The sequence below is a fragment of the Pyrgilauda ruficollis genome, unplaced genomic scaffold (genome assembly GCF_017590135.1).
Source record: "Pyrgilauda ruficollis isolate IOZ18807 unplaced genomic scaffold, ASM1759013v1 scaffold39, whole genome shotgun sequence".
Lineage (NCBI taxonomy): Eukaryota > Metazoa > Chordata > Aves > Passeriformes > Passeridae > Pyrgilauda > Pyrgilauda ruficollis.
This window is the reverse complement of record NW_024525378.1, coordinates 763,292-781,458: the sequence shown is the minus strand read 5'-3', so window position 1 is coordinate 781,458 and position 18,167 is coordinate 763,292. Positions and strand designations below refer to the sequence as shown.

General features: G+C 38.9%; 2 protein-coding genes across 10 annotated transcripts in view; one reads left to right on the top strand and one right to left on the bottom strand.

Annotated features, from left to right (window-relative positions):
• The window catches only part of TEX10 (testis expressed 10), a 53,305-nt gene extending 37,180 nt beyond the window's left edge, over positions 1–16,125 (top strand). For all 7 annotated transcript variants that reach the window (XM_041476570.1, XM_041476564.1, XM_041476568.1 and 4 more), the window contains 6 exons: positions 242–330; positions 1,499–1,632; positions 11,324–11,404; positions 13,890–14,071; positions 15,027–15,237; positions 15,900–16,125. In XM_041476570.1, coding sequence (XP_041332504.1) covers positions 242–330; positions 1,499–1,632; positions 11,324–11,404; positions 13,890–14,071; positions 15,027–15,237; positions 15,900–16,013 — 811 coding nt within the window. In that variant the 3' untranslated portion in view covers positions 16,014–16,125. The remainder of the gene's footprint in view (positions 1–241; positions 331–1,498; positions 1,633–11,323; positions 11,405–13,889; positions 14,072–15,026; positions 15,238–15,899) is intronic.
• A 256-nt stretch (positions 16,126–16,381) lies between these two features.
• INVS (inversin) overlaps positions 16,382–18,167 on the bottom strand; it is an 80,943-nt gene continuing 79,157 nt past the window's right edge. For all 3 annotated transcript variants that reach the window (XM_041476702.1, XM_041476703.1, XM_041476704.1), the window contains one exon: positions 16,382–17,276. In XM_041476702.1, coding sequence (XP_041332636.1) covers positions 17,161–17,276 — 116 coding nt within the window. In that variant the 3' untranslated portion in view covers positions 16,382–17,160. The remainder of the gene's footprint in view (positions 17,277–18,167) is intronic.

Genomic DNA, 18,167 nt, shown 5'->3' with positions numbered 1-18,167 from the left:
GTCAATTTATTCATCTTAGCAACCTAAAGCCATGCAGGGACACAAAGTTCAGTATGACTTGTCTTTAAAAGAGGCAGTTCCAGTTTTGAAGCTATTTAAAATGCTATTCTAACAATAATTAGAAACAGGAATGCTAAAACTGTAACAGTTTAGGCATGCTAATTGATTGTATTGTGCAGCTAGGTTATGAATTCTTAATTACATGGTTTTTAATAAACTGTCTGCTATTGGTTTTGTGTAGATCATCCTTTGCAGGCTGGAAGTGCCAAGTGCAGGATAATTCAGTGAATGATGTGGACTATTTCAGCTTCTTGTTTTCAACCCTTATAGGTAATCCATATGAATGTAATAATTCAGAATTAACAAAATGAAATTTGTTTTGATAGTCAATTACTGAATTTAATTTAGAGTAAATGGTTTAGTAAGTATTTCCTGAAAGTAATTGTAATCTTGTTATATATTTTTGATATGAGATTTTATTTTCTTGATCTGATTTTTGACACTCTGCTTTTACACTTTTCCACTTGGGCTGAATATTTGCATACTTTTCCTTCATTCTAGCAACTTTTTCAGGAAAGTATGAGGGAAACCTAAATTTAGCATATGACATACAAACAAGATTTTTTTTCCTAGCTTGAAGTGAATGCCTTTTATTGGCTCATAACAATATAAATGAGTGCCTCTGGGATTTCCTGTGAACGTGCTTACGCTCTTAAAAACATTCCATCAGAATAAAGTAATCAAAGTACGTTAAAGTGACCTGGCCAAGGTCAGTGTGTGAGCAGAGCTACTTCTGCTACTCTGTTCTTACTCAGCTATAAAAATAGTTTCATTCTGTGGTGATGCAACTGTGGGAAGTTACAGTGCTTAAAATGGCATAATACTGCTGAGAAGTAACTCCCACTGACTTGTGCTGTGGTAAAAAATAGTGTTTTCTTTATCACCTCTATTATTTATAATGTTCAGATACTTTGTTTTCAAAAATTACCTTTTTGTTCCTAAAATGGTATAAAGACTACTAAACTGATAGCAGAGAAAATGAAAGCAAAGCCCAAGTAACTCTTGGGGAGTGGTCATCCTGTTTTACTAAAACATCTAATACCTGTCCAGAAATAATAAGGCAAATTATATTTTTTTTAATCCCTGAGGTTATATTATTTATTACTAAGTTATTTGGAATACTGAAGTAGTTTGCATTATACCCATTTTTGTTATTTTTTTTAAAGATACATATATTGAAAATAGCATAACACAGGCCTCTTAAGGTGTTTTTTATATCATATTATAGTACTATTGAGTTTTTAAAATATTTTTATTTTTGGTCAAAAGTCAAAATTTGTACTTTGATATACTTAGTTTATTAAACCAAGCAAGAGCTTTTAAGAAAAAATTGTTATGTTGACATAGTGTAAAAGACAGTGTTTGTCAATGATGCTGTTGAAGTAGAACACTGTTTGGCTTGTTTTGTGATACTGTTGTACTGCTTCTTCTTCCCCAGGGTTTTCAAGAGAGGAGCTGACTAGTCTCCAGGGCATTAGAGGAAAACCACACATTAGCCAGACACAGCTTTCACCTATCCGTCTTTACCTAACTGATCTGGACCAATTTTTACACCACTGGGCTGTGACAGAGGTAATACATCAACCCTAATTCTAAATGACAGCATACAAACTCTGAGTGCTCTCCATCCCTTTTCCACAGATGGCTAAATCCTGTCGTGATTTGAGTTGACAAAAGAATGAAAAATATAAAAGCTGTCGAACAACCTACATTTTTCTACAGCCATCAGATAAAAGCTAAATGTTTAGACACGTAGTATGCAAAGTAATACTCAAGTAAAAGATTGGTAGAAAACTTGGTAGAAATTCTTAAGCACTAATATTAGGACCAGCAATATATTTTGGCTTTCAAAAACAAATTAATTGTAAAAATACTATTTATAAAGAGTTTTCCTAGAGAATAAGTGCCACTATTAATTAAGAAGCACTTGCATTGAATAAAATTTGAACTTCAAAGCAATATTAAGTTGGCATTAGTCATTATTTTGAGTAATTCCTGATTATTTAACCAAAATATGGTTAAAACATAGAAACTTCACTCTGAATTCAGTACCTAACATCATAAGAGCTGAAAACTTAATTTAATTGTCAGTTCTAAAAGGGATTTGAGCCACCAGATTTTATTCACAGGTGCATTAGCTGTCTTTCTGCATCAACTCTTTTTACTGTTTAGCTCACCAGAAAACACTTTGAGGAATGAAATCATATTGTAGTGACGTGTTTAAATATCTAATACAGCACTGTGTTCTTTAAGTTTGGGGGGCTTTATCTTTTCCTTGTATGAGTACCATTCTCCAACCTCAAACATGTTGACCAATATGATATATAATGCTTAGTTTCTGAAAAAGTTGTTCTGGGGACTGTAGTCCATTAAAACCTTGGGATTTGGAGTCTGGACAATTTTTTATAACCAAGAAGGTAAAGGAAAAAAAAAAATGAAAAATGCAGGCTTGTTAAAAACCTTTGCATTCAAGATTTGCCACAAGCTCCACAGGAATACTTTTTGTAGACCAAGTAGTCTTCACTAGGTACTGAACAAGCTAATCTGCTCTCAAAAAGGAAAAAAAAATAACCTAAACAGCAACAACAAAAAAATCCTAGCCAAAAAAGCAAAATCATGAGGCTCTCCTAGGGTGTCTGGGAAGAGTGTGACATGAGAGTTCGGTGTGCATTGAGTGTGAGGGAGGTAGGTCTGGAGACTGTCCTCTTCCAAGAAGAGATAGTTCAAGATGTGATAGAATTTTGGAGTCAAAATATTTTTAGCTGTGGCAGAAAATTTATTTATTTAGATAGAGAAGTTCTATAGGAAATAATAAATCTTGGCTTGAATTAGTCATGCTTTTGGTGGAATTTGGTGTAGTGCAGAGCTTCTGAATGCTAACCGTTCCATCTGTTCCCTTACTGGATAAGGAAGTTTATGGTGGTGCTGTAATGTTAAGTAAGATGTTTGTAGTAATTTTAAATACCTGTTAAATGAGAACAGTGCTCGTTGGCTGCAGACCAGGCCTCTACTCTGTGTTGGCAATTGTTTAAGAGTTCTCATTATGTAGTTGTAATTCAGGATTTCCTCTCAGTGGAAAAGTATTTTAATATGGGTGAAAATAAATAAGGAACTCTGATAGAATCAGAATTTGATGGCTTGGTTTCCTATCAATAAGTGAGACTAGTGATCAGATTCCTATTAGTCCTTCCACCGTCATCTTTCATTTCTTCCACCTCTAGTTTTGTCTAAACCATTCTTAGTTTTTAGCGCTCTGCTGAAAAGAATAAGGTTGCAAATACTAATTCCCCATAAGTTCTATGAAAATAAGCAGGTGAAAGAGAAAGTGGGTTATAACTGTTCCAGCATCCTGCTTGGCAGCACCCAGCCTGCAGGGGCTGTAGGGGCTGTGAGGCAGCAGCAGCCGGGGTGGTGGGACTGAAGAAGGGTCCCAGGTCTGTAGATGTGCAATGGGTGATTCTAAGGGCAAAGAGCTGGAAGAGGGAATTTCATGTATAACGTATGCACATGAGAGATGTGGGAGAAAAAGCAATGTGCCTATGGAGAAAAGGCAACTTCTGGAAAGGAAAAGAGTAACTTGAGGCATTTTCAAACAGCAGTTTGGACTTCTGGAGTGTTATTATAGCCAGGACACTTGGTAGCATGTGGATAACAGTAACAAATGCACTTGTGATAGGAAGTAATGCTTTTAAGTAGTTTTTAACAAAATCTGCTTTCAGATGGATATTGTTTGTAAATTACTTTTCTTTTGACTAGAGAGTGGTTTGGAATTGGAATCGTGGCAATCTGAAACAATATTTGGGGGTTTTTTTGGAAGCTTTTAAATAGTGGTGATTTTCAGTTAAGAAGCAATGCTTCAGAAAAGTGTTTCTTTAAATGCTGCTTTGCATAGCTGTAAAGGTTAGTCTTCATAATTTGTCTAAAAGAGATGTTAAATGTGGGAACTTTGGTTCCTTTTCTGGAGGAACTTCTGCCTAAAATTACTTCTGTCTTGTTGAAGCCAATTATTTAAAGTCACCCCCCTGTAGCTGAAATAAATGGGACTCCAGAATAAATGGTTGCAGCCCGAGGGAAGAGCTTCAGCCTTGGCTCATTTTAACTGTGCCCATAGTGTTTGTCAGTGATATTGTTCACTCCCCTGTAATTGAATTGCTCTGCCAGGATCGAATGAAAAAGTGCCCACAGAAATGAAGAGTTTAACAAGGTAACAGTGTATACATGGTAATTTCTGTTGTAATATTTGATGTTTGTGGCGGTTGAACATTTCAGAGGGGCAAAGCAAATGATAATTTGAGGGTTTGCTTGAAGTCGAGATTCCAGAGCTGTATTAAGCCCACAGCTGACTTGAAGAAATAAAATATTCAACCAATTGTTTAAAATGTTTCAGAGCAAACACTAGGGAAGGTCAGCTGTTTTTAAAAGCAGACTTGAATTCAAAAACTTGGAGATGCATGTAGTGTAATACACTAATCTGTGTCCAAACCTGTTCAGTCTTATAAGTGAAATACAGTTGGGAAGGCTGGGTCTGCACGGATGTGCTATGAAAAAATTACAGCCAATCAATAAAGATAGCAAGTCAGTGGATATAAATTAAAAGCTCTGCAAGGATGTTTGTCTTGAGAAGTAAATGGTGGGGCTGTAGCCTAATATGAAGCAGAGATTAATGCTTTGAAAAACCCTAAACAATTTTTACAGTTTAGATTTTTGAATTGAAATTCCTGAAAGATTTCAGCTTATTGTCTTTATTGAGATTTACAGGTTAAAGTTACATTAGGGAGAAAAGGCAGCTGAGGGTAAATAAACTTCCTCCTAAATAAAATTCCTTCTAAACTAGGAATATGGTACAATTTTAATCTTCTTTAAGGAAGACAAAAAATTCTGTATAAGCCCGATGACACTTAGTAAAGCTACATCCTATCCCACCTTTAATGTTTAGAGGTGAAGATAATTATTTTCTTGGAAAGTAATGCAATGTCCAGAGAAGTACAAAGGAAGGAATTTAAGTAAAAGGAATGCCTCCTAAAATTAAAAAAGCTCTTTTTCAAAGGTCTGTTTCATAAGATGTAAAACTTAAACCCAACGCAAACAAGAAAGCACCAAAACCAGCCCCCCCCCAGTAAAACATAAACAGTAAAACACAAACTTCCAGAAAACCTAAGCTGATCTTTAGGCCAGTGCTCCATTTTACCTGCATAATATACTTCCAGCATATCTTTTAAAACCTGGGAGCTCACTGCAGTGTTACAGCACATAACTATCATCAATTTACAACACCACAGGTACTGTGTATTGTGCTTTATATTCAAATCCTGGCTTGTGATACCTAACCTATGTTTGCTTAAAAAGAGAGGATTTGTGGGACAAGAGCTAAGTGTTGGGTTTTCTGTGTTTTCAAGTCCTTTTGTTTGTAGAAGAGACAGACAGGTGAATTTGGAGACTTAAACATCAGATGTTCCTTTGACTGTCCTGCGTGTAGTCTGAGGAGGAGGCATCCAGAGGAGGAGCAATTGGCTGTGGTGACATTTTATAGCTGTGAGGAAGCTGCAGAGCTGTGAAAGAAGGGCATATTATTGCTGTAAGAGGATGAAACAAAAGCTGTTTTGTGGTGTCCTTTCTTTGAATTTTGTTAGTAAGATGGCTCTGAGAAGAGAACCTGACCTGTGATGTTCTGCAGGTATGGCTTTGTCTACTCTTGGATAACACAGTGGCTGTTGAGCTTAAACCCTGGCTTTGCTAATAACAGTGTTTTCAGAAATGCCCCTCTCTTAGAGAACCAGGGTGATTGTGTCTAGCCCTCCCTGCCTTGTAGCACCAAATCTTGCTGGTACCTAGACTTGAACACACAATCAAGGTGTTGCTCAGGAGGTGAGCTATGGTGCTTGCCATTCAGGTATTTGTGTCCAGTGGCAAATAAAGATAACTTCACTTAGTTTAATTGATTCTCAAATATAGATTTTATATCAGACCCTGTGTCACAGCCAAGGAGCCTGCAGCCAGGCAAGCATCATAGTTAGCAGATGAAATGAGTTTGTGTGCTGCAGTTACACTGTGACCATGGCATGAACTGTGCGTCATAATTCTTCTAAGTGTTTGGAAGTACAAAGTCTCTATCAATATGTGGGACGTCATATATGTTCTTAAGCATTTCTAATTCTTAAATAAGTTTTTCATTCACATTTTGCTATTCCAAATGAAAAATTAGCCCAATAGTGTGTTTTTTTCCCTTGTTGCTCACCTGTGTAATGTTCTGCTGCACACTCTTCCTCTTTTTGGCTGTTTCTTTTTTTAACTTAGGTTTGGTTTTGTTTTGTTGTGAGTGTGTAGGGGGTTTCATGTGGAGGTTTTTATGGGGTTTTGTTAGGGTTTTTTTTCTGGAGTCAGTGAATCAGGAATATCTTTCATATCCGCCCCTGTGAGCTTACCCAAGGCAGATGAACAAAGATCTCTTGTTGTACGCAGCTTTCTCAACAACTCAGGGCACTGTTAATATTGCCCTGTCAAATCAATTTATTTCAGAAAGAGAAGCAGCACCTGTCAGGGGAGTACAGTGTCTGATAAGTGAGAGTGCTTCGGGGGAGCTGGCCAAGCTTCAGAAGCCAAGCTTCATTGCCTGCCCCATCACCTGAAAACTTCTCGTTTTCTACGCTCCGCACTAACATGTTACACTGGATACAGTCCTGCTCCAAACAGGCATTTCACAAGGGCTGGGGAATTCACCACAGAACAGCCTGTTACATTTTAGTTATCCACGTCTGAGGTCCATGTCAATGGGAGTTGAAAAATATATTTTAAAGTTCACCTTAGGTTATAGTATCTGGTGTATGCCAACTTTCTTGTTTTAATAAAATCATTTCTCAGAGAGTCTGAACTGCCTTTGGTTTGACTCCACACAGTGGCATGCTAAAATACTTGATCCATTATCGTTCCTTCTTCTTGGGTTCCTCTCTGTGCTTCTGCTTGTGTGTGTCTTCAGAGGAAGGTGAGTATTTTTCTTTGAAAAAAGAGTACTTTGCAGCATGACTGAACTTGAAATAATACAAACATTTTCTCTGGATAGTTGCCGATTAGTAGTTTCCTTGAGACTCTGAGTCAGGATTCTGTTGTGTTACAGGAAGCATTGAGGGAGTGGGAACAGTTCAATAATGAACAAAACATTAGTCTCGGTTCATCAGGTGTGCTTGTTCCTGTTGCCATGAGGGCTCACACTGAGACTGGGCTTCCTTGGGTCATCCCAACTCTGGCTTCTGGAGGCGAGAGCATCTTAGAGATGAACAACATTAAACTGATGAATTCCTCTGATTCTGCGCTAGACCTGTGAAAAGCCTGTGTGGGATTGCATTGTCAGCCACGGGGGCTGTCAGTAGCAAAAATGCTTTTAACTCATTCAGTTGAAGTAAAATACTCCGTGGTGTCAGGATCCCCAAAAAACCTGGGTCAGGCTGTGCTTCTGAGGGGCCTTTCCAGCATTTTTTTTTCCTTTATTAATTTGTTTGTTTGGGGTTGTTTGTTTTGTTTGGTGGCGGGGTTTTTTGTTGTTGTTGTTGATGTTGGGTTTTTTCTTTCCTGTTGTAGTTGGCTGCTGTTGGAGTTTGTCTTCAGGGTGGCAGGCAAGGAGGCTCCTGTAGCAATGACTTCCCAAAGCACCAGTAGGGAACCTGCTGCTGCAGTTGTGTGGCTCGTGACACTTGGGCTTGTCTGATCAATAGGGTTTGGTTTGAAAATCTGCCAATGGATTACAGGGCCTGTAGCATTTGCTGCATAATGATAACTGATAATCCCTGTGTTTAAGAGAATGCTTTTCTTTCAGTTAATTTATTCAAGTGAACATTCAAACAAAATTAAAAGGAAAAAACATCCCAATAAAATTTCTAAGCCTAAGCCAAACCTGTTATAAAATACTTGCCTCAAAAAGAAAAAGACCCACTCCTCCCTGATCAAAAATGCCTGTTCTCAGTCCATTCACTTCAGGATTGCTCTGAAACAAAACTACTCTGGCTTTGGTCCAAAATCAATCTGTGAATGTGCCAAAAATGTGATAAATGCTAATCAAATGTAATGTAATGAATCAGCTGTGACATTTTATTATGGAAATTAAAAATCATGCAAAACCTTGCCTAAGGAAAATAAATTGTCAGGGAAAATACTAATTTTCATGTGATAATTAAGTTTTCTTTTCCTTTCATTTCCATGTCTAAAAACGTTTCAGTTACACTTTTTATAACAGGCATTTGGTATGAAAGCCATTTCAAGCAGGATTTAATTTATAGAATTGAAAAGAATTGCCTCTCCCACTTAATTGTAGGAAAACAGAAGTGATGTAGGGAATGGTGGTGCTGTTTTGAGGGTTCAAAAGATCTAAAAGATTGAAAAATCAACCTGCACTTTACCACAGCACTTCTAAGGAATTATGCTGCTGTCCAGTGGTGCCTGTTTTCCTTGCCAGTTCGGGAAGAATCTATGCCAGAAGGGCATATTGTACCTGTTATGAAACACTCCTACAACCTTTCCTCTCAGGGAGAGCCTTAGTGGATGGTGGGCTTTTTCCAGGGACATTGTCCTAAGGGTGAAATACTAATAATGAAACTGTATTTTTGTTGGGTGGGTCTGGTGGATTTGCCTTCAAGGTCTTTAATTTGTGGGTCTGTACTGAATCAGAAGGGATCTCTCTGGCAGACTGTGTCTGGTGTGATGTGTCCAGAAGCATACGGCAAATGCCTTTGTAAAGTGCCCAAACTCTGCCCTATGAGCAACAAATGTCTCCTGCATTTTCTCCTTTCGTAGTCATCCTTCCCCATTTCCATTTCATCTGCATTCCCAGCCAGCCACGATCATTGTTATGTTTAGTTCTTTGGTTACATTTGTTTTGGTGCAACATTTTTCACTACTTTGTAAGTGACAATATCCTTCTTGGGTGTCACTTTGTCAGCCCAGGCAGGTTCAGTTCTTTGCCTTGACACCTGTAAGACAGGATCTCTCTTTGTGCAATTTTTCTGTGCCTGTTTGGTTTGAATTTGCCTTTCCTGAAAATGAGTGGCTCCTACTTTGCACAGTATGTCAGAAATGGTCTAATTCTAAGTAAGATCTTACAGAGTAGTATTGGAGACATGATCCCTATTCTGTCTGAGCACTTCTGTTGGGATTATCTTTATTTTTACATTCTGAAGTAACATCTGCCCATTTTGTGGTTGTATCGCAACCACTTGTGGTCAGCTGTTACAGAATTTCCTCCTCATTTCCAACTGGTAAAACTCATAGCTGCATACAGAAGTTTTTATCAGTCTCCAGGCACACGACCCTCCACTTTTTTTCAGCGAATTTTTCTGTTACTGTTTCTGTTAGCTGTTACTCATCAAACCTGTGTGATCTTTTCCATAGGTTAGTCCAGCTCCTCCTGCCTTGGCAGGGTTTCTCAGCTTGGAGCTGTCACCCAATAGATTTCATCAGTGCAGCTTTACCTTTTGTGTAAGTGCTGCTCATTAAAATACCAGGTCAGAATGGTATCACAGTTTGTCCTTGACATGACAGTCCCGAGTAATAACCTCTGCTGCAGCTTCACTTTATTCCTTGCCACTACTAATAACACTGATGTTTTGAGGGGATTTCTTGGGAATATTCCAGAGTACTTAATATTTTATCACTTTCAAATTGCAGTGGACGAAAGCCCTACTACATTTAGGATGGTGTACTCAGTTTTAATAATATTGTTTCATTATAAATTAAATGTATAGTAAAGGTATTCAGTGCAAGAGTATCTATGAAATTGTCTTTTAAATAGTCCTGCTAGTCAAACAAAACACTTGCCCTGCACCTGTGATACTGATTAACATGAGCAATGTCCTGACAGCCCAACAATGTTATGTGCCACTAGGCAGATGTGTTAAGGATCTCCTGAATTTGGCTGGCATAAGCAGGGCTAAAAACAGGTGTGGCATGGCATTTTGGAAAAAGCTGACTGCACTTCGGTATCGTCACAAATGGTGCCTCTTGGCCATTTCTGATTAAACTAGCATGGCATCCACATTAGTTAAGGCTGAGTTTTCATACCACAGGACCTTGAGCTAATGGTTCTTTCCCTAACCTTTCCCATCCTCCAGCTGCAAATGTTGTGGACTATTATTTTGGACACAACACAGTTGATATATTCTGTTCTGTCATTATCTCATTTGGGTGTCTTAACCTGCCTGATTCAACTAAAGTCTCAAAACCAAAACACTATCACAGAATTTAATCTCTCAGGTCAGATCCTCTTGTGCAAGCTCTCCTTAGATTTTGAGTCACGAGGCATCTTAGAGGAATGCATTTTGCTTAGTCGAGATGTTTGTAAAACTCAGGGACTTGAATTCTTTCATCCTTCAAACATCTGATCTTGCTGTTCTCTGATTCCCTTAAGCACAAAGGGAAGATTCCATTCCTCATGCATTGGTTCTTCCATCTTCCTTGTCCTTAGCAGGACATCACAATTGCTCATGGTCTGATAATGCACTTGTGCTGTGCATGTCGGCTTCTCCAGAGGCTTTAGTTGCCACTCTGGTGAGATGAGCTGTGAATGCGAACAGAGAGAGGACATCCAAGCTCTCCATCTAGTTTAAATCATTGGAATAGAGGGGAAGGAAAAGAGGAACAGAACGCCATCTACTGAGGATTGCAGTACAGCTTACCAGCAGTTCTACTGGAGCTCTGGTTTCTTTACCCTATTCAGGAGACATTTCATGGCAGTTTGCTAGTGCCTGATCATACACACACCAGAAAGTTTTATGCAGTTTATAAAACAAGATTTTCCATTTTGTATCATTTTTGACCATGACATTTTTGGCACTGAAGAGGAAAATATGTTGAAAATGGATCTTTGCTACAGTCTTCTTTGTTGTATTACTTTTCTGTTTCACTGTGATCTCTCTGTTTCATGCTTGATAGTTATTTGGGTGGTGGTTTTCTGAAATGCTTCAGCTCTGAGGAAAGGCATTTGGAGGCTTGGTGTGGCAGTCTAGCTTGATAGAATATTTTTGGCCTTCTATCACACAGATAGAATGCAGAGAGCCTTTCCCAAAAAACGTAATGGTGTAGACCATCATCTCTTTAAGCATGGAACAATTTATGTTGACAGTGCTACTCTTCTCCACTGGAAAGAATCAGTACTTTGGGACAAAGCTGCTGTGTGTCCCTGTAGGTTCTTTGGATTTAGGTCTGTCAGCAAAGTATGACTGCACAGTGAATGCTGGTTGCATTTGGAGTGCTTAAATATAACTTTGTTTTATTAAAACAGGTGATCTGTCACAGCTTGTCCACTATACCTTCACAAAGTCAGTGTTTTGACATTCTCCAGACTGGCATCTGTAAATATCTGGTAAGTACCATTTTTCTTCTATGTTAAAACTTCCTTGTGATAAATTTGCTAGCAGTCCCATTAATCATCAAATCCACTTATCCTGTGTATTTAATGTGTAATTTCAGCATTTCAAAAAGCTTTAAACAAGATTTGGGGGAGTTTAAAAAACACATAACTGTTGGTATCTAAACTTATATGGGTAATTTTGCTCAGATTTGTGAATACTTGGGCTTGTCTTCAAGGCAGTTTGTCCATAAATTAAACACTTCTTGGTTTGCTTTGCTTTTCAAAAGAGCAACCAGTAGCTTTAGATGAGGTTTTTGACTTCATCTATGTATATGAGTGTCTAAAAAATGCCAAGATGATGGATGCCAGGTTCTTTGTGGTACTGAGCAATAGGACAAGAGGCAACAGGCAGAAACTGATGCACAGGAAGCTCCACTTGAACATGAGGAAGAACTTCTTTACTGTGTGGTTGACTGTGCCCAGAACAGATTGCCCACAGGTGGTGTGGAGTCTCCCTCACTGGAGATACTCAAGAACTGTCTGGACACAGTTCCTGCGCTATGTGCAGGGATGACCCTGCTTGAGCAGAGCAGGGAGGTTGGACCAGATGACCACTGTGATCCCAACCTGACCCATTCTGTGGGTGTTACAGCCTGTCTTCTAATCCTGAACATACCTGAGCTGAGGATGAGGATGGCAAAGCCAGAGCTGGGTAATAGAGTGGCCAGGGACAGAATCTGCAGTTCCCTGTGATGCTGCACGATGAGAGAGAGGACCACAAGGTCTGCCCCTACCCTCCTGTCATGGTGGTTCTGTGATCTAACCAGTGTCTGCCATTCCCTGCTTGGAGCCATACTGAGAAGTTACTAGACCAAAGGTTCCATAGGGAGTAGCTTACCTATAACCATAGTCTGGATTTTTAGGGGTGGATGTTGATTTAAATCAACTTCTAAACAGGCTTATATGTTCTACTGCACTGTCCCTTTGAGAGCAAACCATTAAGTGGGTTTTTATGGTTGGCAAGGCAGCTGCCCAAGGTCTCCAGCTGGCTGCTGACACCTCTCAGGGAGCAAAGGCACCACAGAGGCAACATCCTATATGAGAACTTACCTGAGCAGCCTCATCTACTGGACTTGTGTAAATGGAAATGTTTCTGTTCCTGTCATCTTTCAGACTGGCTGACCAGCACATTCCATCAGTAGTGTTGGCTCAGTTGGTCTTTAGGATGGTTCTTTTCATCCATCTAGATTGCTGCCATTATTTCTTACACTTGATCAGGAAGAATGTTACTCATTTTAATTGTATGGTGCCTCAGTGTCCTGTAGTATTCAGCAGGGTCATGGTGACAGCTGCAGTCCCACCTTTTGTCAGGCAAAAGACCATCATCATCCTCCTCCTGCCTCTGCACCTGACTGGCACAGGGTCAGCCTGGGACAGCGATCTGTGCTCATGGCCTTGAAATACACCCAGTGTCTTAGGCTGGAAGGATCTAAAATTTCAACTCATAGTTGTTCTGTATCTCTTACCTCTCACAAGTAATGGTATGAATGAAACACATTTCACATTTCTGTAGCTTGTACTTTATTGATCTTTTTTCTAAACATTTCTGAAAGAAACAGCTGACCTTGTTAAGTGAACCAATTCCCTCTGTCAGCTTAAAACAGTGTACTTGCAGGTGAGCAAATTAGACTACTCTCAAATTCCTTAAATAGTTCTCTAAAGGTAAATGGTGCCACATTAGCAGTGCATGATTTTTTTATGGCTTTACAAGACAAAAATCTAGGGTACTTACTCCATAGTACTTCAAAATTTAAACTGCTTTCTAATTCACTGCCTCTACGAAAACCAAGAAGTTTTTTCTAAATTATTTATCATTTAAAATATAAAATCCTTACTCAAGATGATATTCTCTCTTTAACAACAGCAGAGCAGCACCCCACTTTGGGCTCACCATATATTTCATTAGCTTTGATTAACCTCAGTTCATAAAGCTCCTGTTGGGCTTCAAAGGAGACTCACCCTGGTGACATTCCAGTAGAAGCTTTCCTTTTTGTAGTCTAAATCAGTTTCCTTCTACCTCAATGACTGCTCACTGCCATTTCAAGACTCGGAAGGCCTTCCCAGTCCCATGGCATATGCTTAAAAGGAAAGACCTGTTCTGCCCACAAGATTGTTTGTGCTGCACTGTCATTCAGAGCAAGGCTCAAAGCAGTGCTGTGTTTTGCAGATATGTTTGAGATGAGTGTTTGTTTAGAAGGCATGGAATGAAGATGTCAATTTAAGCTTCTGTTGGTATGGGTGGCAATTTATTGGGAAGGCAGGGATTTGAAAAAATACAGTGGCCTGTAGAGTTGGAACAGAAACAAAGTAATACATGTCACCAAAGGACAGGAAACAGGAAAGCTCTAGGTTTGCTTGTATCCCAGCAAAAAATCTTTCATGTAAAGTGATGAACTTGGGTTTTGTTTTTTTTTTTTTTTGTCTTGTTTTAATACAGGTTGGATTGGTTGTAATACCCGATAGCACAGCTGGATCTGTTCTGTGTGCCATAAATAAGCTCTTGGATCAAGCCTGCATCATAAGTGAAAACCTGCACAGGTTCTTGGCCTCTTGTTGTTACAGTCTTCTGTACTTTCTGCTAACTATAGACAGAGAGGATGCAGAACATTTACAGAAAAGGTAAAGCTGCCCATCTTATCATCTCATCTCTATCTCTGCAGCCACAAGTATTTAGAGATGTGAAATTAAAGGATACCACCCCCCTCCCCTCAGAGTTTTTTTTTTTTTTTTTTTCCTGTCTCTCTTTTGCTTACTTCAAATCAGTACTTAGATTTAAGAAAAATACTTGCAAAGTTACCAGTAACTGAAGAAGGTTTCATCTCAAATTGTTCTACTTGGATGTCAAAGCCATCCTGATTTTGTAAATTGGGATATTTATACCTTAATCTTTAACCTTAGCTTCATTAGATACATTGAAAAGCACCATGCAAAGGATTTGGCTTTATGAGTACATACTCTTAACTGATCTGATGTTTCAGTTTTAAACTTCTCAGGCATCATTACATAGACTGCAAAGCCATTTGATTTTAAAAACCCAAAAGCTATAGATAATGAATTCAAATAAATTCACCTGAAATGCAGGAATGTCTTCAAACAGGTCAAACTTTTCCATATACAGAAAAGCTGTTAAAAGCTTCCTGAAAATTCAAAGCCCAAGTCCTCCTTCTCTTATTGTATTTAATTACTTGCATATCACAGGTAGCTGAGTCCATTATTTAACTTCTTATGCATCTTAAACAAAGATTCAGGTGTACCTGAAAAGTGACTGAAACAAAAATCTCTTGGCAGCTCCAAGAAGCAGAAATTGCACTGCGTGAGAGATTAAGCAACATTTACAGCTTCCAGGGCAGGGTCTTAATTTTTTCCCAGTGTTGTACAAAATTCTGGAATATTTTCTAAGTTTAGCATTTTCTGGTACAGATTTTCTGCTTTGCCACTAATTCTGGTGAATGCAGCTGGTGTGATTGGATCCACAGTAGCAGGTTTCCTTGTACAGCCATGCAGCCCATTCACAGAAGCATCCTTGAAATGTGTGTCCTCAGTCATTTCAGTTTTGATTATCTCTTCCTCTCAGGGACATGCTGTGGAGATCATGCATTTCTGCATTAGCACTCCTGCCACGGCTACTGAGGCTGATGCTGCAAAGCCTGCAAGTGAGCAGGATCTGTCGGGAAGAGCTGCCCGTTGTTGCTCAGCTGCTTCGCTTGCTAATGCAGCACGGGCAGCTCAGGAGCCATATGATCACAAACGAGTTTCTGGTGCAACAGATCATCAAGGACATCATGGTATGAAACTTCTCGTTTCCCAGAAACCACATGTATGTCATGTTTATTTTTAAAAATCATTGCAAATGGTCAAGAAGAGCTGTTTGCAAACAACGGTGGCGAAAGCAGATGTAAGACATTGTGGTGAGGTTCTCTAACCTGCAGGTTGGAAAGGGGTTGTTTCCCTTTCATGTTGAAAATGCCACAATCAATTCTTGTGCTGTTCCACTGTGGGTGGGTTGTATTTGTTCTTGTTGGGTTTTTTAAGCCACCTACAGAATCCTGAGAAGAGGGAATTCCTGGGCTGAGGTGGTCTGTTGGTAGCAGTTCTCCTTAGACTGGGCTGGGGTGCTCTCCTGCACTGGTAGTACCACACTCATTTGCATTCTAATTGCCTATAAACTGCAGAATTGCAAAGTAAGTGAGCCATTCTAATTAAGAGTAAGGAAAGCACATCTGGTGTTAACTCACACACTTGGTAATGTAATGACTTAATGTACCCAATTGTAACACTTGATTATTTGGGCCTTAACAGACACATCGTGTTGAAATGTATAAAAGAGAAGAACAATATGTGCAAGGGAACAGGGCTGTCTTGTACCTTTAACATTGCACCTGATTACCTGTAAAAACAAAGCCAAGTTCTGCAAATGCTTGAGTTTTACCTTCTTTCTCCTTTCTAGACACTGAAGAGTGGTGAAGTTCAGGAGCAGTGGCTCACAGACCTCCATTACTGTTTCAACATCTACCTTGCCTCTCATCCCCAGACACCTGGCCCTATGAACACAGTATATTGAAGAGGTCAAACTGCATTTATTGTAAAGCATTTACTTCTATTTAGTTTTGAATGGAAGATGTTGGAACAAAGCTTGTCAATTTTTTTGTAAGTGAAACAATAAAAATTTTACAGAGAACTGCAATACCTCTATTGCCTTTTTTTTTTCTTAAGCAAGTAGATCTTACTGGAAAGTGTTTTAGTAAAATGTGGTGACCACAGTGAGGGGTGTTAAAGAAAGTCCAGTCCTTAATGCTGAAGAGCTTGCAGAGAAACAGACTTCAACTGACTCTGCTCATCTATTATTTTGAAACATCACAATATTTAAAAAAAACAATAGAATTGTGTGGTATCAAGTAGAAAAAAAAAAAAAAAGAGAAAACAGTATGCTTTAGAGTAACATTTTTTATTTTTGCTGAGTTCATATTTTAAATACTTTGTGCAAGGTAAATACTGTACACTGTGGAAGCTCCAAAGCTATTACAATAACTGTTTTTATTTTCTAGGGTAGGGCCCATCTTTTCTTGCTTCTCTATTTAATGCACATAGAAAAAGAGTTATTAAAAAAATTGGTGATAATTTCAAAGGGTAGAAAACACAGCCCTAATAGTTTCCATAGGTTGTGAAAGCAATTTCTTTAGTGTTTTATGGCTGCGTTTCCTTCCACATCCATAGTTAGCTAAGGAACAATTGTTTCTTTAGTAGAGAAGTGGAGCATGAAGGCTGTTCTTCCATTCCTGCTTGGATTTTGAAATCAATTTAATGAACTTGAGGTAAAATTAAACATTGGTCTCTCAGAACTGTAATGTCTTTAGTACAATTTCCCTCTTTTTTGAAACATTGTTTGATGAACACATTCAAAATTCCTACTTTTTGCAATGGAAAGCTTTGCCTCTACAATGTTATTGCAATACTGGGCTTAGTGCTTCATTTTCTGTCATCAAATGCAATTCAGATTTCATCCTGTGTTGATAAAGAAATTAACAGTTGCATTTAAAAACCAGTTTGTACACAAAATGAGTCCAGCTCCTTAGCAGTCTGCTTGGCGTGTAATGCTGTGATAATAGAAAACTGAAAATGTTCAAGTTTAATACATCCTAGATGGCTTATACATTATGAAAGATAACAGCTGTACTGGAATGGATTTTAAATCCCAAACATTATTTTGCTTAATGCTTCAGTCTTGTATTTTTTGGTTTTGCAGCAGTGGTTGGTCTCATGTTGTATGAAAATTGCCTTGATTTTCCCATGTTCTCCAACAAATTAACACACTGTAGGTTGCTCACTGTAAAAGAACACAATAGTTTTGATGAGTAACCCTAGTGGGTGAAAAGCAGCTTCATCTACATTGTGTTCTAGATTTCATAAGTAGCAAATCTGCTGGGAGCAGAAACTGCCTTTTTCCTGGCATCTCACTAGATTGTCTCTCAGTGGAGTTTGGTTTCTGCAGCACTGGGTACAGTTTGTTGGAACATTGATGATGCTGCTGCTGCATGTGGGACTTCAGCAGCCTCTCATGGGCACAGTGAGGTTCACCCCCGAAATTATTTGTAGGGCTCCAGACTAACACTATACTCTTGGCTGAATTTGCTGAAGAGCAGAAAGAGATTGTGTTGAGCAATCTTTAGCAACATGAGGTAGGCAGTGGGCTCTTTCTAGAAAGTCAGGGACACTAGTCCAGAGGCTAAAGCCAGCACGCTGAATTGCTCATGCAATGTTTTTTTTATGTCCTGTAATGTGCTACAAATAATATCTCTGTTTTCCTTTCCCAGGTTTGTAAAGATTAGCTGCAAACATTTCGATGCTTTATCCCAAGCTGGAATGGGATAAAGGGTCATCCCAAGTACAAATACACATGTTTCATTGAGGGTGTGAACTCAGCACATCTTAAGGACGTCTTTCTAATGCCAAGAGTTGCAAAACCTGCTCCTTTGCAACTCTGAACACACTTTAATGCCCACAGTGAAGCAAAGAACCAGGCTGTCTGCTTCTGCAGAGCACCTCTTTAAGTGCCACTTGCTGAATTGACAAAAGGAATCTATTTCATTTTAAAAAGCCAAACAAACTAGGAAAAGAACAAATTTCAAGTTATGAAATGTTTTAATGGTAACAAGCTTAAAGGGCCTATTTGCCAGAATATTCCAAAGCACTTAGCCCATGCCTGTATACCCCATCC